The following is a 22,138-nucleotide window of genomic DNA, read 5'->3' on the forward strand; positions in this document are numbered from 1 at the left end:
CCCAATTTGACGCTGGTGGCCAAACACTGTACTGCATCCATATTTACCATTGAGAAGGAATGGGAGAGCAGGTCGCTCTCTGGCCCCACAAATACATACATAAATAAATAAAACAATAAAGATAAATAAAAATAAATAAAAAATAAAAAATAAAAAATAAAAAATAAAAAATAAAAAATAAAAAATAAAAAATAAAAAATGAAGATAAAAAATGAAGATAAAAGAAAAAAAGAATAAATATAAAAATGAAAAAATGAAAAAATAAATGAAAAAATGAAGCTAAATGTAAATAAAGAAAAAAAACAATAAAGATGAATAAATAAAAAATAAAAAAAGACAAATAAAAAAAAAAAATGAATAAAAAAATAAGATAAATAAAAATAAATATATAAAAAAATGAAAAAATAAATGAAAAAATAAATGAAAAATAAAGCTAAATATAAAATAAATAATTAAAACAATAAAGATAAATAAATATAAAAATAATAATAAAAAAAATAACTAAAAAAATAAAAAAAATAAAAATAAAAAAAATGAATAAAAAAATAAAATAAATACTTTTGCCAAAGGTTTGCCCGTGTTTCCGTTGCAGCTATGTAAATAATGATCTTCTTCTCCTTCTCCTTCTCCTTCTCCTTCTCCTTCTCCTTCTTCTTCTTCTTCTTCTTCTTCTTCTTCTCCTTCTCCTTCTCCTTCTCCTTCTCCTTCTCCTTCTTCTTCTTCTTCTTCTTCTTCTTCTTCTTCTTCTTCTCCTTCTCCTTCTCCTTCCCCTTCTTCTTCTTCTTCTTCTTCTTCTTCTTCTTCTTCTTCTTCTTCTTCTTCTCCTTCTCCTTCTCCTTCTCCTTCCCCTTCTTCTTCTTCTTCTTCTTCTTCTTCTTCTTCTTCTTCTCCTCCCCCTCCAGCTGGCCGGGATGAAGTCGTGGCTGGACCTCCGTAACGAGATCGTGTTCCTGACCCGAAACGCCACGTCGTCCCCGAGCGTCCTGTACTCGGCCGTGTCCCGCATCGTGTGTGGCCATCCCGAGGGGGGGGGGCTCCAGATCAAGAGCCTCAACTGGTACGAGGACAGCAACTACAAGGCCCTGTTCGGGGGGGGCGGCAACGCCAGCGACGACCAGCCCCAGAGTCTGTACGACAACTCCTCCAGTGAGTATGACCCGACCCGACCAGCCCCAGAGTCTGTGAGTGTGACCCGACCAGCCCCACAGCCTGTACGACAACTCCTCCAGTGAGTATGAGCCGACCCGACCAGCCCCAGAGCCTGTACGACAACTCCTCCAGTGAGTATGACCCGACCAGCCCCAGGGTCTGTGAGTCTGACCCGACCAGCCCCAGAGTCTGTACGACAACTCGTCCAGTGAGTATGACCCGACCCGACCAGCCCCAGAGTCTGTGAGTGTGACCCGACCAGCCCCAGAGTCTGTACGACAACTCCTCCAGTGAGTATGACCCGACCAGCCCCAGAGTCTGTACGACAACTCCTCCAGTGAGTATGACCCGACCAGCCCCAGAGTCTGTACGACAACTCCTCCAGTGAGTATGACCGACCAGCCCCAGAGTCTGTACGACAACTCCTCCAGTGAGTATGACCGACCAGCCCCACAGTCTGTGAGTATGACCCGACTGGTACGAGGACAGCAACTACAAGGCCCTGTTCGGGGGGAGCGGCAACGCCAGCGACGACCAGCCCCACAGCCTGTACGACAACTCCTCCAGTGAGTATGACCCGACCCGACCAGCCCCAGAGCCTGTGAGTATGACCCGACCAGCCCCAGAGCCTGTGAGTATGACCCGACCAGCCCCACAGCCTGTACGACAACTCCTCCAGTGAGTATGACCCGACCTGCCCCACAGCCAGGGGCGGACTGGCCATATGTCCTGTATTCTGGAAGAGCACAGAAGGGCAACCGGTCTGGCCCCTCACTTTACCTCACCTTTACCCCCGGGCGAAACCGAGCTTTACCCAAATCTAAAAGCTTAACCTCTCACCACCCGCCTGAACCGAATGCATTCTCTCCTCTTTGGGCCTGAGTAACGCCTCGTTTGAAAGACCCACAAAACTGATCTTTTTCACTCTCGTCATTTTTTACCATTTTTTGTCATTTTTTTGTAAATTTTTTGTAAATTTTTTGTAAATTTTTTGTCATTTTTTGTCATTTTTTGTCATTTTTTTGTCATTTTTTTGTCATTTTTTTGTAATTTTATGTAATTTTTTTGTCATTTTTTTGTCATTTTTTTGTAATTTTTTTGTAAATTTTTTGTAATTTTTTGTAATTTTTTGTCAGTTTTTTTCAAATTTTTTGTAATTTTTTGTCAGTTTTTTTGTCATTTTTTTGTCATTTTTGTGTATTTTTTTGTCATTTTTTTGTCATTTTTTTGTCATTTTTTTCATTTTTTTGTCATTTTTTTTGTCATTTTTTTGTCATTTTTTTGTCATTTTTTTGTAATTTTTTGTCATTTTTTGTCATTTTTTGTCAGTTTTTTTCAAATTTTTTGTAATTTTTTGTCAGTTTTTTTCAAATTTTCCCCCTTAACTGTTTTCAAAAATGACCATATATGGGCGATTCCAGAGACGCCGTCTGTATCTATGAGCTGACCAGCCCCACAGCCTCTACGACCACTCCAGAGTTTCTCCAGTTTGGCTTTACCCAAATCTTAAAGCTTCTTACATTTTTTATTATTAAAAAACGACAACAAAATATCATTGACTCCGGTGAGTTTGATCCAGAACCTGGTTTGAAAGTCTCTGAATGACCTTGAATGTCATTAAAAAGCTTTAAATCCACATTTCCTGAAAATAAAGATGTCGCTGAATCGTCTTTACTGCAGTTTGTTTAGTTCTTTAGGGTTAGTTAGTTTGTTTAGTTCTTTAGGGTTAGTTAGTTAGTTTAGTTCTTTAGGGTTAGGGTTAGTTTGTTTAGTTCTTCAGCTCAAACGTTCCCGTCGTTTCTTTAGAATCGTCACATTTGACTCGGCTCATTTTGTGGCTTTAAGAATATTTCATAATTAATGTGAATGTCCTTGAAAAGCCTTGAATGTTTCGTTTCATAACTGTCCCTTTGACCCCTGCTCTGCTCCTGCGGGGAGTCAATTAAGACCCCCCCCTCACCGCGGAGAGGCCCTGCCCCCCCCTCACCACAGGATTCAGCTCAGCACTCACAGTTTCCTCTGGACTTTTCCCCTTTAGGCGTCAGTGTTTTTCAGCTCCGCACTGGGACAGTCTGGTCTTAAAGGAACAGGCCGTGTTTTTTCCACACTGAGATATGTTCTTACCTGAGCTGTGACGAGTTCTTTAGGACCTGTCTGATCTTCAGTCACGTAAACACAGCGCAGACGGCGTTAGCATTTAGCCTCTCCCTCTCTCCTCTATAGCTCCAAAACAGGTCAAGATAGAAGCTACCAAGCTCTTCCACGTTTTCCACATTTACATTTTTACAAAAAACGGACAAAAAATTTACAAAAAAAATTACAAAAAAATGACACAAATTTACTAAAAAATGACAAAAAAATTAACAAAAAATTTACAAAAAAATGACAAAAAAATTTACTAAAAAATGACAAAAAATTTACAAAAAAATGACAAAAAATGACAAAAAAATTAACAAAAAATGACAAAAAAATGACAAAAAAATGACAAAAAATGACAAAAAAATGACAAAAAAATGACAAAAAAATTACAAAAAATGACAAAAAAAAATTACAAAAAAATGACAAAAAATTACAAAAAAATTACAAAAAATGACAAAAAAAAATTACAAAAAAATGACAAAAAATTACAAATAAATTACAAAAAATGACAAAAATTTACAAAAAAATGACAAAAAATGACAAAAATTTACAAAAAAATGACAAAAAACGGACAAAAAATTTTACAAAAAAATGACACAAATTTATTAAAAAATGACAAAAAATGACAAAAAATGACAAAAAAATGACAAAAAAATGACAAAAAAATGACAAAAAAATGACAAAAAATGACAAAAAAATGACAAAAAAGGACAAAAAAATTACAAAAAATGACAAAAAAAAATTACAAAAAAATGACAAAAAATTACAAAAAAATGACAAAAAATGACAAAAAAATGACAAAAAACGGACAAAAAATTACAAAAAATGACACAAATTTACTAAAAAATGACAAAAAAATTAACAAAAAATTTACAAAAAAATGACAAAAAAATTTACTAAAAAATGACAAAAAATTTACAAAAAAATGACAAAAAATGACAAAAAAATTAACAAAAAATGACAAAAAAATGACAAAAAAATGACAAAAAATGACAAAAAAATGACAAAAAAATGACAAAAAAATTACAAAAAAATGACAAAAAATGACAAAAAAAAATGACAAAAAAATGACAAAAAAATGACAAAAAAATTACAAAAAATGACAAAAAAAAATTACAAAAAAATGACAAAAAATTACAAATAAATTACAAAAAATGACAAAAATTTACAAAAAAATGACAAAAAATGACAAAAATTTACAAAAAAATGACAAAAAACGGACAAAAAATTTTACAAAAAAATGACACAAATTTATTAAAAAATGACAAAAAATGACAAAAAATGACAAAAAAATGACAAAAAAATGACAAAAAAATGACAAAAAATGACAAAAAAATGACAAAAAAGGACAAAAAAATTACAAAAAATGACAAAAAAAAATTACAAAAAAATGACAAAAAATTACAAAAAAATGACAAAAAATGACAAAAAAATGACAAAAAACGGACAAAAAATTACAAAAAAATGACACAAATTTACTAAAAAATGACAAAAAAATTAACAAAAAATTTACAAAAAAATGACAAAAAATTTTACTAAAAAATGACAAAAAAATGACAAAAAATAACAAAAAAATTAACAAAAAATGACAAAAAAATTAACAAAAAATGACAAAAAAATGACAAGAAAAATGACAAAAAATGACAAAAAGTGACAAAAAAATGACAAAAAATGACAAAAAATGACAAAAAGTGACAAAGAAATGACAAAAAAATGACAAAAAATGACAAAAAAATTACAAAAAAATTACAAAAAATTACAAAAAAATGACAAAAATTTACAAAAAAATTACAAAAAATTACACAAATTTACAAAAAAATGACAAAAAAATTACAAATTTTTTTTACAAAAAAATGACACAAATTTATTAAAAAATGACAAAAAATGACAAAAAATGACAAAAAATGACAAAAAAATGACTAAAAACACAAGTTCTAAATCCGCGCAGTAATCTTCACTTTACTGTGCAGATGCCAAACTACTCCTGGTATTATTACGCCTTACAATATAGTTCCCCCTTTTATCCGCTTAGAAAATCCACATTGTTTAATTGTGTGTAATTATACTTTGTAGTGGAACACTTCACGTAACCATATTTAAATAGGGGAAACGTGGAAGAGCTTGGTAGCTTCTATCTTGACCTGTGTTGGAGCTATAGAGGAGAGAGGGAGAGGCTAAATGCTAACGCCGTCTGCGCTGTGTTTACGTGACTGAAGATCAGACAGGTCCTAAAGAACTCGTCACAGCTCAGGTAAGAACATATCTCAGTGTGGAAAAACACTGGCCTGTTCCTTTAAAGGGACTAGATAGGTGTGTGTTTAAACTCCGTCTAGTCCCTTTAAGTCACACTGAGTCTGTGTTTCAGCTCCGTTCTGCAACAGCCTGGTCCAGAACCTGGACTCCAACCCCATGTCCCGCATGATCTGGACGGCCATCAAACCTCTGCTGCTGGGCCAGATCCTCTACACCCCCCACACCCCCCTGACGGAGAAGATCATCCACCAGGTACAGCCTCCTCTGGCTCCTCCCCCTCTAACTCCTCCTCCTCCTCTAACTCCTCCTCTACACCCCCACACCCCCCTGACGGAGAAGATCATCCACCAGGTACAGGCTCCTCCCCTCCTCCTCTAACTCCTCCTCTAACTCCTCCTCTACACCCCCCACACCCCCCTGACGGAGAAGATCATCCACCAGGTACAGCCTCCTCTGGCTCCTCCCCCTCTAACTCCTCCCCCTCTAACTCCTCCTCCTCTAACTCCTCCTCTACACCCCCCACACCCCCCTGACGGAGAAGATCATCCACCAGGTACGGCTCCTCTGGCTCCTCCTGCTCCTCCTCTGAAGAGCCCTGAGGAGGCCCGTGTCTAACTCCTCCTCTAACTCCTCCCCTCCTCTGGCTCCTCCTCCTCTCTCCTCTAACTCCTCCCCTCCTCTGGCTCCTCCTCCTCTCTCCTCTAACTCCTCCTCCTCCCTCTCCTCCTCTAACTCCTCCTCCTCCTCTAACTCCTCCCCTCCTCTAACTCCTCCCCTCCTCTAACTCCTCCTCTCCTCTAGCTCCTCCTCTCCTCTAGCTCCTCCTCCTCCCTCTCCTCCTCCTCCTCTAACTCCTCCCCTCCTCTAACTCCTCCCCTCCTCTAACTCCTCCTCTCCTCTAGCTCCTCCTCTCCTCTAACTCCTCCTCCTCCCTCTCCTCCTCTAACTCCTCCTCCTCCCTCTCCTCCTCTAACTCCTCCTCCTCCTCTAACTCCTCCCCTCCTCTAACTCCTCCCCTCCTCTAACTCCTCCTCTCCTCTAGCTCCTCCTCTCCTGCTCCTCTAACTCCTCCCCTCCTCTGGCTCCTCCTCCTCCTCCTCTAGCTCCTCCTCCCTCTCCTCCTCTAACTCCTCCTCCTCCTCTAACTCCTCCCCTCCTCTAACTCCTCCCCTCCTCTAACTCCTCCTCTCCTCTTCCTCTAACTCCTCCCCTCCTCTAACTCCTCCCCTCCTCTAACTCCTCCTCTCCTCTTCCTCTAACTCCTCCCCTCCTCTAGCTCCTCCTCTCCTGCTCCTCTAACTCCTCCCCTCCTCTGGCTCCTCCTCCTCCTCCTCTAACTCCTCCCCTCCTCTAACTCCTCCCTCTCCTCCTCCCCTCCTCCTCCTCTCTCCAGGTGAACCGGACGTTCCAGGAGCTGGCCGTGTTCCGGGATCTGGGCGGGATGTGGGACGAGATGAGGCCCAGAGTCTGGGACTTCATGGAGAACAGCGAGCAGATGAACCTCTTCAGGGTGAGAGCTGGGACGAGGGGCGGGGCCAGGGGCGGGGCCAGGGGCGGGACCAGGGGCGGGGCCAGGGCCAATGAGAGGTTCTGATCTCCTCAAACCTTCTCGTCTCCAGAGCCTGCTGAGGAACAACGTGACGGCTCGGTACTTCGGGGCGCAGCTCGCAGACACCGACTGGACGGTGGCCGACGTGAGCTACTTCCTGTCCCGGCGGGAGGAGGGGCGGCGGCCAGCAGGGGGCGCTCTGACCTGGGAGGACGTGTTCAACGAGACGGACCAGGCCATCGCCAGCATCTCGCGCTTCATGGAGGTCCGGACCTGAAGAGCACACACACTCTTCAAACCTCGCTCTTCACTCTTCACTCCTCACTCCTCACTCCTCACTCTTCACTCTTCACTCTTCACTCTTCACTCTTCACTCTTCACTCTTCACTCTTCACTCTTCACTCTTCACTCTTCACTCTTCACTCTTCACTCCTCACTCCTCACTCTTCACTCTTCACTCTTCACTCTTCACTCTTCACTCTTCACTCCTCACTCCTCACTCCTCACTCCTCACTCCTCACTCTTCACTCTTCACTCTTCACTCTTCACTCTTCACTCTTCACTCTTCACTCCTCACTCCTCACTCCTCACTCCTCACTCCTCACTCTTCACTCTTCACTCTTCACTCTTCACTCTTCACTCTTCACTCTTCACTCTTCACTCCTCACTCCTCACTCTTCACTCTTCACTCTTCGCTCTTCACTCTTCATCTCCTCTGCGTCCTCTTCTCAGTGCGTGAACCTGGATAAGCTCCGCCCCGTGGCCACCGAGGAGCTGCTGGTGAACAGGTCCATGGTTCTGCTGGAGGACCGGAAGTTCTGGGCCGGGATCGTCTTCTCCAACCTGCCCCACAACGCCACCGAGCTGCCCCCGAGGGTGGAGTACAAGATCCGCATGGACATCGACAACGTGGAGCGCACCAACAAGATCAAGGACGCGTGAGTACTACTAAAATACTACTACAATACTACTACTACGACTACAATACTACTACTACTACTACTGCCCCACAACGCCACCGAGCTGCCCCCGAGGGTGGAGTACAAGATCCGCATGGACATCGACAACGTGGAGCGGACTAACAAGATTAAAGACGCGTGAGTACTACTACAATACTACTGCAATACTGCAATACTACTATACTACTACTACTACAATACTACAATACTACTACTGCAACACTACTACAACTACTACTACTACAATACTACTGCCCCACAACGCCACCGAGCTGCCCCCGAGGGTGGAGTACAAGATCCGCATGGACATCGACAACGTGGAGCGGACCAACAAGATCAAGGACGCGTGAGTACTACTAAAATACTACTGCAATACTACTGCAATACTACTACTACGACTACAATACTACAATACTACTACTACCAACAAGATCAAGGACGCGTGAGTACTACTAAAATACTACTGCAATACTACTGCAATACTACAATACTACTGCAATACTACTGCAATACTACTATACTACTACTGCAATACTACTACTACCAACAAGATCAAAGACGCGTGAGTACTACTACTATACTACAATACTACTACAACAATACTACTACTACTACAACAATACTACTACTGCTACAACAATACTACTACTACCAACAAGATCAAGGACGCGTGAGTACTACTGCAATACTACTGCAATACTACTGCAATACTACTGCAATACTACTACTACGACTACAATACTACAATACTACTACTACAATACTACTACTACTACTACTACTACTACAATACTACTACTACAATACTACAACTACTACAATACTACTACTGCTACTACAATACTACTACTACTACAACTGCCCCACAACGCCACCAACCTGCAGCAGAGAGTGGAGTACAAGGTAGAGCGAACCAACAGGATCAAGGACGCGTGAGTACTACTGCTATACTACAATACAACAATACTACTACTACTACTGCAATACTACTGCAATACTACTGCAATACTACTATACTACAATACTACTGCAATACTACTATACTACAATACTACTGCAATACTACTACTGCAATACTACAATACTACTACTACTGCAATACTACTACTGCAATACTACAATACTACTACTACTACTACTACAACTGCCCCACAACGCCACCGAGCTGCCCCCGAGGGTGGAGTACAAGGTAGAGCGAACTAACAAGATCAAAGATGCGTAAGTACGACTACAATGCTACTACTACTACTACTACTACAATACTAGCCCGGCACGAGCCAGACTGATCCTCCATGTTAGAGACACATGGGGAGACAGTCTGGAATTGTGTGATTTGAATCTCGCTGACTCCGGCAAAACCAGGCAGAGCCAATCACAGCGCGGGAGGCGGGAGTTAACATTTCCCATAAACACCTGCGCTCCTCCTGCCACCAAAACAGAGAAGATCTTTTCCCAGAGCCCTTTCTTCTGTTTAAATGAGCTGGACTTGCCGTTAAAGCCACAGCAGAAGCTGCTCCGAGGGCTTTCACCGGAGCATTTACTCGACTGCACGTGTGGACGATAAACAATCATGGCGGAGACGTGAACGCAGAGCGTAAGAAGCTTTGCGTTTGATTGGTTCACTCTAGTTCAAGCTGCGATCGTTAGCCCCGCCTCCAGTCTCCATTTAGAAATTGTGTCCTATTATCACAATTCCAGACTGTCTTTATATGTATTTATGAATACATAAATGAAGTCAGTCTGGCTTTTGCCAGGCTACTACAATACTACTACTACAATACTACTACTGCTACCAACGAGATCAAGGACACATAAGTATAAGTACTACTACAAATCTTCTTCTTTGTCACTTGTGAGAAATTCTTATGGGGCTAAAATCCTCGGGTGTGTCTCCAACTGTATATGGATCTGAGGCTCTTCACGCTCGTCCCGCTCTTCACTCTCTGTTTGGCCGCTCTTCGCCCACATTTTTGTTGAATTTTTGTCAATTTTTTGTTGAGTTTTTGTCACATTTTTGTTGAATTTTTGTCAATTTTTTGTTGAGTTTTTGTCACATTTTTGTTGAATTTTTGTCAATTTTTTGTTGAATTTTTGTCAATTTTTTGTTGAATTTTTGTCAATTTTTTGTAGAATTTTTGTCATTTTCTCTTCACCCTCTGTTTGTCCCGCTCTTCACCCTCTGTCCCGCTCTTCACGCTCGTCCCGCTCTTCACGCTCTTCACGCTCGTCCCGCTCTTCACGCTCTTCACGCTCGTCCCGCTCTTCACGCTCGTCCCGCCCTCTGCAGGTACTGGGACCCCGGGCCCCGCGCTGACCCGTTTGAGGACATGCGGTACCTGTGGGGCGGCTTCACGTACCTGCAGGACGTGATCGAGCAGGGCATCGTGCGCGCCATGACGGGCACCACGGAGAAGACCGGGGTCTACATCCAGCAGATGCCCTACCCCTGCTACGTGGACGACATGTAAGCCCCGCCCCCTGTGTGTGAGCCCCGCCCCCTGTGTGTGAGCCCCGCCCCCTGTGTGTAAGCCCCGCCCCCTGTGTGTGTAAACGCCCCTGCTACGTGGACGACATGTAAGCCCCGCCCCTGTGTGTGAGCCCCGCCCCCTGTGTGTGTAAGCCCCTCCCCCTGTCTGTGTGCACGCCCCGTAAGCCCCGCCCCCCTGTGTGTAAGCCCCGCCCCCTGTGTGTGTGAGCCCCGCCCCCTGTGTGTGTAAGCCCCGCCCCCTGTCTGTTTACACAGCCCTGCTACGTGGACGACATGTAAGCCCCGCCCCCTGTGTGTGAGCCCCGCCCCTGTCTGTGTGCACGCCCCTGCTATGTGGACGACATGTAAGCCCCTCCCCTGTGTGTGAGCCCCGCCCCCTGTCTGTGTAAGCCCCGCCCCTGTCTGTGTACATGACATGTAAGCCCCGCCCTCTATAGCGTTAGCATTTAGCCTCTCCTCCTCTATAGCGTTATCATTTAGCCTCTCCTCCTCTATAGCGTTTGCATTTAGCCTCTCCTCTATAGCGTTAGCATTTAGCCTCTCCTCTATAGCATTAGCATTTTGCCTTTCCTCCTCTATAGCGTTAGCATTTAGCCTCTCCTCTATAGCGTTAGCATTTAGCCTCTCCTCTATAGCATTAGCATTTTGCCTTTCCTCCTCTATAGCGTTAGCATTTAGCCTCTCCTCTATAGCATTAGCATTTTGCCTTTCCTCCTCTATAGCGTTAGCATTTAGCCTCTCCTCTGTAGCATTAGCATTTAGCCTCTCCTCTATAGCGTTAGCATTTAGCCTCTCCTCCTCTGTAGCTCCAAACCAGGTGAAGATAGAAGCTCCGCACAGTAAAGTGAAGATATTACTGCGTGAATATCGAACTACTCCCGGTATTATTACGCCATAAAATATAGTTCCCCCTTTTTATCCACTTAGAAAATCCACATTGTTTAATTGTGTGTAATTATACTTACACGTAACAATATTTAAATAGGGGAAATGCTTCCATCTTCACCTGGTTTGGAGCTATAGAGGAGGAGAGGCTAAATGCTAACGTCTGTGTTTACATGACTGAGGACACGCGTGAAGACCAGACAGATACACATGAACTCGTCTAAGCTCAGAGCAGATCTCAGTCTGGAGAAGCGGTGCCTGTTCCTTTAAGAGTCGATGACCAACAGCATCAAACATGAAGATAAAGATTCTATATTTATTTGTTCGACACCAGTAGAACCTGGACCTTCTTCATGGACCACTCTCTCCTTCACTCTGCTCTGTCCTGCAGCTTCCTGCGGGTGATGTCCCGCTCCATGCCGCTCTTCATGACCCTGGCCTGGATGTACTCGGTGGCCATCATCCTGAAGAGCGTGGTGTACGAGAAGGAGGCGCGTCTGAAGGAGACCATGAAGATCATGGGTCTGAACAACGCCATGCTCTGGTTCAGCTGGTTCATCAGCAGCTTGGTTCCTCTGCTGGTCAGCGCGGGGCTCCTGGTGCTGCTGCTGAAGGTACGTGTTCTCCTGGTGCTGCTGCTGAAGGTACATGTTCTCCTGGTGCTGCTGCTGAAGGTACATGTTCTGGATCTGCTGGTCAGTGTGAGGCTCCTGGTGCTGCTGCTGAAGGTACATGTTCTCCTGGTGCTGCTGCTGAAGGTACATGTTCTCCTGGTGCTGCTGCTGAAGGTACATGTTCTCCTGGTGCTGCTGCTGAAGGTACATGTTCTGGATCTGCTGGTCAGTGTGAGGCTCCTGGTGCTGCTGCTGAAGGTACATGTTCTGGATCAGTGTGAGGCTCCTGGTGCTGCTGCTGAAGGTACATGTTCTGGATCTGCTGGTCAGCGCGGGGCTCCTGGTGCTGCTGCTGAAGGTACGTGTTCTGGATCAGCTGGTCAGTGTGAGGCTCCTGGTGCTGCTGCTGAAGGTACATGTTCTCCTGGTGCTGCTGCTGAAGGTACATGTTCTCCTGGTGCTGCTGCTGAAGGTACATGTTCTCCTGGTGCTGCTGCTGAAGGTACGTGTTCTGGATCTGCTGGTCAGTGTGGGGCTCCTGGTGCTGCTGCTGAAGGTACATGTTCTGGAACAGCTGGTCAGCGCGGGGCTCCTGGTGCTACTGCTGAAGGTACATGTTCTCCTGGTGCTACTGCTGAAGGTACATGTTCTCCTGGTGCTGCTGCTGAAGGTACATGTTCTCCTGGTGCTGCTGCTGAAGGTACATGTTCTCCTGGTGCTGCTGCTGAAGGTACATGTTCTCCTGGTGCTACTGCTGAAGGTACATGTTCTCCTGGTGCTGCTGCTGAAGGTACATGTTCTCCTGGTGCTGCTGCTGAAGGTACATGTTCTCCTGGTGCTGCTGCTGAAGGTACATGTTCTCCTGGTGCTACTGCTGAAGGTACATGTTCTCCTGGTGCTGCTGCTGAAGGTACATGTTCTCCTGGTGCTGCTGCTGAAGGTACAGACACAGAGAGTCTGTTCTCAGATGGGGAACCTGCTCCTGTAGTAGTTTGTAGTACAGTAGTATTACTCGTAGTAACTCGTGTACTCTGTCACAGATGGGGAACCTCCTCCCGTACTCTGACCCGGGCGTGGTCGTAGTATAGTAGTATTATAGTAGTATTACTCGTAGTAACGCGTGTACTCTGTCACAGATGGGGAACCTCCTCCCGTACTCAGACCCGGGCGTGGTCGTAGTATAGTAGTATTACTCGTAGTAACTCGTGTACTCTGTGACAGATGGGGAACCTCCTCCCGTACTCGGACCCCGGCGTGGTCGTAGTATAGTAGTATTACTCGTAGTAACGCGTGTACTCTGTGACAGATGGGGAACCTCCTCCCGTACTCAGACCCGGGCGTGGTCGTAGTATAGTAGTATTACTCGTAGTAACTCGTGTACTCTGTCACAGATGGGGAACCTCCTCCCGTACTCGGACCCCGGCGTGGTCGTAGTATAGTAGTATTACTCGTAGTAACGCGTGTACTCTGTCACAGATGGGGAACCTCCTCCCGTACTCGGACCCCGGCGTGGTCGTAGTATAGTAGTATTACTCGTAGTAACTCGTGTACTCTCACAGATGGGGAACCTCCTCCCGTACTCCGACCCCGGCGTGGTCGTAGTATAGTAGTATTACTCGTAGTAACTCGTGTACTCTGTGGCAGATGGGGAACCTCCTCCCGTACTCAGACCCCGGCGTGGTCGTAGTATAGTAGTATTGTAGTAACTCGTGTACTCTCACAGATGGGGAACCTCCTCCCGTACTCCGACCCCGGCGTGGTCGTAGTATAGTAGTATTACTCGTAGTAACTCGTGTACTCTGTGGTAGATGGGGAACCTCCTCCCGTACTCAGACCCCGGCGTGGTCGTAGTATAGTAGTATTACTCGCAGTAACTCGTGTACTCTGTCACAGATGGGGAACCTCCTCCCGTACTCCGACCCCGGCGTGGTCGTAGTATAGTAGTATTAGTTGCAGTAACTCGTGTACTCTGTGGCAGATGGGGAACCTCCTCCCGTACTCAGACCCCGGCGTGGTCTTCCTCTTCCTGGGCTCCTACGCCGTGGTGACCATCATGCAGTGCTTCCTGCTCAGCGTGGCGTTCGCCAGAGCCAACCTGGCGGCGGCTTGTGGAGGAATCATCTACTTCACCCTCTACCTGCCCTACGTGCTCTGCGTGGCCTGGTCAGACTACATCGGCTTCGGGGCCAAAGTCTTCGCCGTGAGTTTCACCTGTCTCTTTCCTCAGTCTCTCCTCTCTCTGTCCTCAGTCTCTCTGTCCTCAGTCCCTCCTCTCTCTGTCCTCTGTCCTCAGTCTCTCTTGTCTCTGTCCTCAGTCTCTCTGTCCTCAGTCCCTCCTCTCTCTGTCCTCAGTCCCTCCTCTCTCTGTCCTCTGTCCTCAGTCTCTCCTCTCTCTGTCCTCAGTCTCTCTGTCCTCAGTCTCTCTTGTCTCTGGTCTTTAGTCCTCAGTCCCTCCTCTCTGTCCTCAGTCTCTCTTGTCTCTGTCCTCAGTCTCTCTTGTCTCTGGTCTTTAGTCCTCAGTCCCTCCTCTCTGTCCTCAGTCTCTCTTGTCTCTGGTCTTTAGTCCTCAGTCCCTCCTCTCTGTCCTCAGTCTCTCTTGTCTCTGGTCTTTAGTCCTCAGTCCCTCCTCTCTGTCCTCAGTCTCTCTTGTCTCTGTCCTCAGTCTCTCTTGTCTCTGGTCTTTAGTCCTCAGTCCCTCCTCTCTGTCCTCAGTCTCTCTTGTCTCTGGTCTTTAGTCCTCAGTCCCTCTTGTCTCTGTCCTCAGTCTCTCTTGTCTCTGGTCTTTAGTCCTCAGTCCCTCCTCTCTGTCCTCAGTCCCTCTTGTCTCTGGTCTTTAGTCCTCAGTCCCTCCTCTCTGTCCTCAGTCCCTCTTGTCTCTGTCCTCAGTCTCTCTTGTCTCTGGTCTTTAGTCCTCAGTCCCTCCTCTCTGTCCTCAGTCTCTCTTGTCTCTGGTCTTTAGTCCTCAGTCCCTCCTCTCTGTCCTCAGTCCCTCTTGTCTCTGGTCTTTAGTCCTCTGTCCCTCCTCTCTGTCCTCAGTCTCTTGTCTCCTCTCTGTCCTCAGTCTCTTGTCTCTGGTCTTTCGTCCTCAGTCCCTCCTCTCCCCCGTGGCCTTCGGGTTCGGCTGTGAGTACTTCGCCCTCTTGTCTCTCCTCTCTGTCCTCAGTCTCTCTGTCCTCAGTCTCTCCTCTCTGTCCTCAGTCTCTCCTCTCTCTGTCCTCAATCCCTCTGTCCTCAGTCTCTTGTCTCCTCTCTGTCCTCAGTCTCTCCGTCCTCAGTCCCTCTTGTCTCCTCTCTGTCCTCAGTCCCTCTTGTCTCCTCTCTGTCCTCAGTCCCTCCTCTCCGTCCTCAGTCCCTCTTGTCTCCTCTCTGTCCTCAGTCCCTCTTGTCTCTGGTGTTTCGTCCTCAGTCCCTCTTGTCTCTCCTCTCTGTCCTCAGTCTCTCTGTCCTCAGTCTCTCTGTCCTCAGTCCCTCCTCTCTCTTGTCTCTGTCCTCAGTCCCTCCTCTCCCCCGTGGCCTTCGGGTTCGGCTGTGAGTACTTCGCCCTCTTCGAGGAGCAGGGCGTGGGGATCCAGTGGTCGAACCTCCTGAACAGCCCCCTGGAGGAGGACGACTTCAGCCTGAGGACGTCCATCGCCCTCATGTACGTGGACGCGCTGCTCTACGGCGCCCTCACCTGGTACCTGGAGGCCGTGTTCCCAGGTACGACCTGCTCTTCTTCATGTACTTCAGGTCTTCAAAACCAAATCCATTCTCTCTGTGCCATTGTCGTCACTTTGTATTTCCCTGAAGGGTTTTTTGTCACTTTTTTATTACTTTTTTGCTGGATTTTTGTCACATTTTTGCTCAATTTTTGTCTTTTTTTTGCTGGATTTTTGTCTTTTTTTTACTGGATTTTGGTCACGTTTTTGCTCAATTGTTGTCACTTTTTTTCTGGATTTTTGTCTTTTTTCTGCTGGATTTTTTTCTTTTTTCTGCTGGATTTTTCTGTTTTTTCTGCTGGATTTTTGTCTTTTTCTGCTGGATTTTTGTCTTTTTTTTACTGGATTTTTGTCACGTTTTTTCTCAATTTTTGTCTTTTTTTTGCTGGATTTTTGTCTTTTTTTTCTGGATTTTTGTCTTTTTTTTTCTGGATTTTTGTCTTTTTTCTGCTGGATTTTTGTCTTTTTTTTGTTGGATTTTTGTCTTTTTTCTGCTGGATTTTTGTCTTTTTTTTTGTTGAGTTTTTGTAACTTTTGTCGCTTCTTTCTGTCACTTTTTAGCTTTTTTCGTTTCGTTTACATCCTCATTTTTTCCTGGATTTTTGTCATTTTTTGCTGGATTTTTGTAGTTTTTTGCTGGATTTTTCTCTTTTTTTGCTGTTTTTTTGTCTTTTTTTGCTGTTTTTGTGTCTTTTTTTTCTGGATTTTTGTCTTTTTGCTGGATTTTTGTCTTTTTTTCCCTTGATTTTTGTCTTTTTTTTCTGGATTTTCGTCTTTCTTTTGCTGAATTTTTGTCTTTTTTGCTGGATTTTTGTCATTTTTCTGCTGGATTTTTGTCTTTTTTTGCTGGATTGTTGTCGTGTGAGAGTAACGCGGTGTTGTGGCGCCCCCTGCAGGTCAGTACGGGATCCCGCGGCGCTGGTTCTTCCCCTTCACTCGGTCCTACTGGTTTGGAGAAAAGGAGGGAGAAAGCAAACTGCCGCTGAACCGGAGGAGGAACCCGGGAGGTCAGTAAACCGTGTGTGTGGACAGCGCCCTCTGCTGGAGCAGTTTCCCCGACATTCAGAGTCAATCACAGAGCCACACTTTAGGGAAGCCTTTACCTGCTGCAGCTGAACCTGAGACCAGAGGCTCCACTCCCTGATCAGCGACTCAGCCTCTCCAGGTTATTGTTGAGTCGATATCGATCAACCTTTCAGCCCGAGAGACAGGTTCAAATGTGTGCTTTTATTTTGTGACATATTCATTCCAAAGATTTGCTCAGAGGGAGAAAATGTCTCCTGTTCTTTGGTTCAAAGCTCAATCATTGAATAAGCCAAGAAAGAGTTTGGTCTGTTTTTAGTCTGACCTTAAAGTGCAAAAGGTTATTGAGACCTGGAGTCACATTTCACGACATCCACACAGTTTGGAGTTCACCCTGTGGCTGTTTCTTCAGCGCCTCGTTCTGAACGTCCTGATTTCTCTCACGTCACTGTAAAACCAAAAGTCTGATCGACTCTGAGCTGCTCTGTGTGTTAGTGTTTATCAGACTCTGGAGCCTCACTCTTTAACAACATTATTCCAGCTCTTTCTCTTGTATTTTATTATTGCCGTTTATCACACGGCTCTTCACAACGTAAGTAGAAGCTCCGTTGATTTGAATGGGATTTCCCAACGTTCTCCCGGTCATTATTTCCTGATAAAGTTCCTCTGAGTTGGTGTTTTCATATCACTCCGCACGTACGTAGCAGCGACACTATCTGTCCCGTCACTGAGAGAGAAGTCGGGGAATCGTGAGTCTGACTTTCAACTTACCCAGAGATTCTCCACCATTCCTCCAACTGCACCTTCAGCTAAGTAGCTAGGCTAGCTGCTAGCCTTGCTGCTTCTAGCCTAGCCAAACGTTGCCGAGCAACGCGCAAACTTTAGGGAACTATTTGTCGCGGAAGTCGTTAAATAAACCTTTCGACCTTCATAAAAGTGTACGAAGTTTATGTTGTGTGTGTTCAGTTGGAAATGGACGAATAATAAGCGGATAATGTTTAGAACGCTGGTCATTATCGGGAAAATAAGCACCTTCAGGGCGAAACAAGACCCACGAAGACGTTAAAGAGAAAACTAGACACTGATCTCAACACTGACCAGTGTGGGAAGAATCAATGTTCAATTAAAGATCAGTAGATCAGTAGGATTTCATACATTTACACACACTTAAAAAGTCTCATGTGTTTTATAAGTGTTTTATAGAGACATGCGTTTCCAAAACAGTGTAGATGATAAAGTGTGTGTGTTCTTGTTCTTGTAATTACAACATTATGAGGACCAGTTTTTAACCAACAAAGTGAGGACATTTTGGGTGGACCTCACTTACCTGAAGGACTGTTTGAGGGTCAGGATGTGGTTTTAGGTTTAGGTTTGGGGGTCTCTGAGTGTCCTCACTAAGACAGCAGTACAAGCGTGTGTGTGTGTGTGTGCAGTCATCGTGATGGAGGAGGAGCCGGCTCACCTGGACCCCGGCGTTTACATCGAGGACCTGGTGAAGGTTTACAGACACGGGAACAAACTGGCCGTGGACGGACTCACGCTGGGCTTCTACGAAGGACAGATCACCTCCTTCTTAGGACACAACGGCGCCGGGAAGACCACCACCATGTGAGCGAGGGGGGCGGAGTCAGCCTTAAGGAGCACTGTTATTAGCTCATTCACTGTCTCTCTCTCCTCTGATAGGTCCATCCTCACAGGCCTGTTCCCGCCCACCTCTGGCACCGCCTACATCCTGGGCAGAGACATCCGGACTGACCTGAGCGCCATCCGCCAGAGCCTGGGCGTGTGTCCGCAGCACAACGTCCTCTTCAGCATGTCAGTTACTTTGTTTACTATGAAACTGTCAGTGTTAATGAATGAGGATAATGTGGGTCCGAGTGTGGAGCCCTGAGGAACTCCTGTCTGTAAAAGGAGATTTAAAGTGTTAGTGCTAGATTAATGCTCCGGAGGGACAGTCTGCTGTGAAAACATGAGACATCATGACACAAATGAACCTCTTACCACCAAAACCAAATCCACTCTCTCCTCTAGGCCGTCACTTTTTATTTCCCTTAAGTGTTTTTGTCCCTTTTTTGCTGGATTTTTGTCTTTTTTCTGCTGGATTTTTGTCTTTTTTTTTGCTGGATTTTTGTCTTTTTTCTTCTGGATTTTTGTCTTTTTTTGTTGGATTTTTGTCTTTTTTTTACTAGATTTTTGTCTTTTTTTTTACTAGATTTTTGTCTTTTTTTGCTGGATTTTTGTCTTTTTTTACTGGATTTTTGTCTTTTTTTGCTGGATTTTTGTCTTTTTTTATTGGATTTTTGTCACTTTTTTGCTGGATTTTTGTCTTTTTTTTGCTGGATTTTTGTCTTTTTTTTCTGGATTTTTGTCATTTTTTGCTGGATTTTTGTCTTTTTTTTTACTAGATTTTTGTCTTTTTTTGCTGGATTTTTGTCTTTTTTTTTGCTGGATTTTTGTCTTTTTTTACTGGATTTTTGTCACTTTTTTGCTGGATTTTTGTCTTTTTTTTGCTGGATTTTTGTCTTTTTTTTGCTGGATTTTTGTCTTTTTTTTGCTGGATTTTTGTCTTTTTTTTCCTGAATTTTTACTTTTTTTTCTGGATTTTTGTCTTTTTTTTCTGGATTTTTGTCATTTTTTGCTGGATTTTTGTCTTTTTTTACTGGATTTTTGTCTTTTTTTTTACTAGATTTTTGTCTTTTTTTGCTGGATTTTTGTCTTTTTTTTTGCTGGATTTTTGTCTTTTTTTACTGGATTTTTGTCACTTTTTTGCTGGATTTTTGTCTTTTTTTTGCTGGATTTTTGTCTTTTTTTTGCTGGATTTTTGTCTTTTTTTTGCTGGATTTTTGTCTTTTTTTTCCTGGATTTTTGTCTTTTTTTTCTGGATTTTTGTCTTTTTTTTCTGGATTTTTGTCTTTTTTTTCTGGATTTTTGTCTTTTTTTGTTGAGTTTTTGTAACTTTTGTCACTTTTTAGCTTTCTTTGTTGCGTTTTCATCCTCATTTTCTTCTCGTTTTTTGCCTCTGTTTTGAAGAAGCGTTTAGATCTGGAGAACAGGAGAAAACATGTTCAGGTTGGAGTGAAGAGGTTAAGGTTAGGGCCAGGGAAATGGTTAACTTAAGGGTTAGGATCAGGATTATTTGTATTTTTAGCATGTCCGTCCTGAGTTCGCTTTATATGAAACTATCAGTGTTGATGAATGAGAATAATGTGGGTCCGAGTGTGGCGCCCTGAGGAACACCCTGTTTTTTAACCCCTGTATCCGCCTTGACCTCCAGGCTGACGGTGGAGGAGCACATCTGGTTCTACGCGCGCCTCAAAGGCCTGTCCGAGGCCCGGGTCCGCTCGGAGATGGAGCAGATCCTGCGGGACACGGGCCTGCCTCACAAACGCTCGGCCCGCACCTGCGCCCTGTCGGGGGGCATGCAGAGGAAGCTGAGCGTGGCGCTGGCCTTCGTGGGCGGGGCCAAGGTGGTGATCCTGGACGAGCCCACGGCCGGGGTCGACCCGTTCGCTCGGAGGGGCATCTGGGACATGCTGCTGAAGTACCGCGCCGGTGAGTCCTCAGGTTCAGGAGGGACGAGGGGTTAGATCAGGGGGGCCAAACTTTATGTCTCCTGAGGCCAAAATGGAAAAGCATCTGTTTTTTGGTTTACATTTGCATTTAATTCTATCTATGAGAATAACATGCTACAAAAGCCTAGTTTTAGTGGAACAAAATCAATAGCAATTTAGTGCAATGTGTAAACAACCACACCACATGTACCTGCAGCACCGACAGTGACTTTACCTCAGTCAAAGAAAATGACACATTAGACCCATTTGAAAGTGTCAGTTCAGCATAAGTTATTTTATAAGTCATAGATGTCAACGACCGTTGCAATAAAATATGGGAAAGTTGATGCTACGACGCTCCATGACAGAGAAAACCAAGACACCAGAAAAGTGTTTCCTTAACTTTGTGGAATGAGTGAAACAGATGAATTTTTGTCATTTTTTGCAGATTTTTTGTCACTTTTTTTCTGGATTTTTGTCACTTTTTTTCTGGATTTTTGTCACTTTTTTGCTGATTTTTTGTCACTTTTTTGCTGATTTTTTGTCACTTTTTTGCTGGATTTTTGTCACTTTTTTGCTGGATTTTTGTCACTTTTTTCTGGATTTTTGTCATTTTTTGCTGGATTTTTCTCACTTTTTTGCTGGATTTTTCTCACTTTTTTGCTGGATTTTTCTCACTTTTTTGCTGGATTTTTCTCACTTTTTTGCTGGATCTTTGTCAGCATAAATTCTTTTATAAGTCATAGACGTCAACGACCTTTGCAATAAAATAATTTGGAAAAATGTGAAAGTTGATGCTACGACGCTCTATGACAGACAAACACCAAGACACCAGAACAGTGTTTCCTTAACTTTGTGGAATGAGTGAAACAGATGAATTTTTGTCATTTTTTGCAGATTTTTTGTCACTTTTTTGCTGGATTTTTGTCACTTTTTTGCTGGATTTTTGTCACTTTTTTGCAGAATTTTTGTCATATTTTCGCAGAATTTTTGTCATTTTTTTGCTGGATTTTTGTCATTTTTTTGCTGGATTTTTGTCACTTTTTTGCTGGATTTTTGTCACTTTTTTGCTGGATTTTTGTCTTTTTTTTGCTGGATTTTTGTCTTTTTTTGCTGGATTTTTGTCTTTTTTTGATGGATTTTTGTCACTTTTTTGTTGGATTTTTGTCTTTTTTTGCTGGATTTTTGTCACTTTTTTGCTGGATTTTTGTCACTTTTTTGCTGGATTTTTGTCATTTTTTTGCTGGATTTTTGTCATTTTTTTGCTGGATTTTTGCCTCTTTTTTGCTGGATTTTTGTCTTTTTTTTGCTGGATTTTTGTCACTTTTTTGCTGGATTTTTGTCACTTTTTTGCTGGATTTTTGTCACTTTTTTGCTGGATTTTTGTCATTTTTTTGCTGGATTTTTGTCATTTTTTTGCTGGATTTTTGTCACTTTATTGCTGGATTTTTGTCAGCATAAATTCAGTGATTCCTTAACTTTGTGAAAGGAGTGAAACAGCGCCCCCAATTTGTCACCGGTGGCCAAACAGTGAACTGCATCCATATTTGCCATTGAGAATGAATGGGAAAGAGTGAGTATTAACCAGATGCGGCGCAAAAGTAGGTCACTCTCTGGTTTAGATGAACTTGTCCCTCAGCGTTGGTCCATCCAGGTTAGAGACGAGCCCAGTTTCAGCCCCGTCTCTGACCCGTCTCTGTCCCGTCTCTGACCCGTCTCTGACCCGTCTCTGACCCGTCTCTGACCCGTCTCTGACCCGTCTCTGTCCCGTCTCTGACCCGTCTCTGTCCCGTCTCTGACCCGTCTCTGTCCCGTCTCTGACCCGTCTCT

The 22,138-nt window shown here is 44.0% G+C and overlaps 1 protein-coding gene across 1 annotated transcript in view; it reads left to right on the forward strand.

The window, feature by feature from the left end:
- LOC306982575 (phospholipid-transporting ATPase ABCA1-like) overlaps window positions 1-22,138 on the forward strand; it is a 105,391-nt gene that overhangs the window by 38,604 nt on the left and 44,649 nt on the right. Inside the window, exons 9-21 of the mRNA XM_079582549.1 lie at window positions 903-1,146; window positions 5,654-5,793; window positions 6,935-7,051; window positions 7,161-7,355; window positions 7,823-8,028; window positions 10,337-10,513; window positions 11,814-12,036; window positions 14,015-14,236; window positions 15,531-15,735; window positions 16,631-16,741; window positions 18,191-18,365; window positions 18,441-18,572; window positions 20,032-20,309. Of these exons, the coding sequence (XP_079438675.1) occupies window positions 903-1,146; window positions 5,654-5,793; window positions 6,935-7,051; window positions 7,161-7,355; window positions 7,823-8,028; window positions 10,337-10,513; window positions 11,814-12,036; window positions 14,015-14,236; window positions 15,531-15,735; window positions 16,631-16,741; window positions 18,191-18,365; window positions 18,441-18,572; window positions 20,032-20,309 (2,425 nt within the window). The remainder of the gene's footprint in view (window positions 1-902; window positions 1,147-5,653; window positions 5,794-6,934; window positions 7,052-7,160; window positions 7,356-7,822; window positions 8,029-10,336; window positions 10,514-11,813; window positions 12,037-14,014; window positions 14,237-15,530; window positions 15,736-16,630; window positions 16,742-18,190; window positions 18,366-18,440; window positions 18,573-20,031; window positions 20,310-22,138) is intronic.

The sequence above is a fragment of the Gobius niger genome, assembly GCF_951799975.1.
Source record: "Gobius niger genome assembly, chromosome: 24".
NCBI lineage: Eukaryota > Metazoa > Chordata > Actinopteri > Gobiiformes > Gobiidae > Gobius > Gobius niger.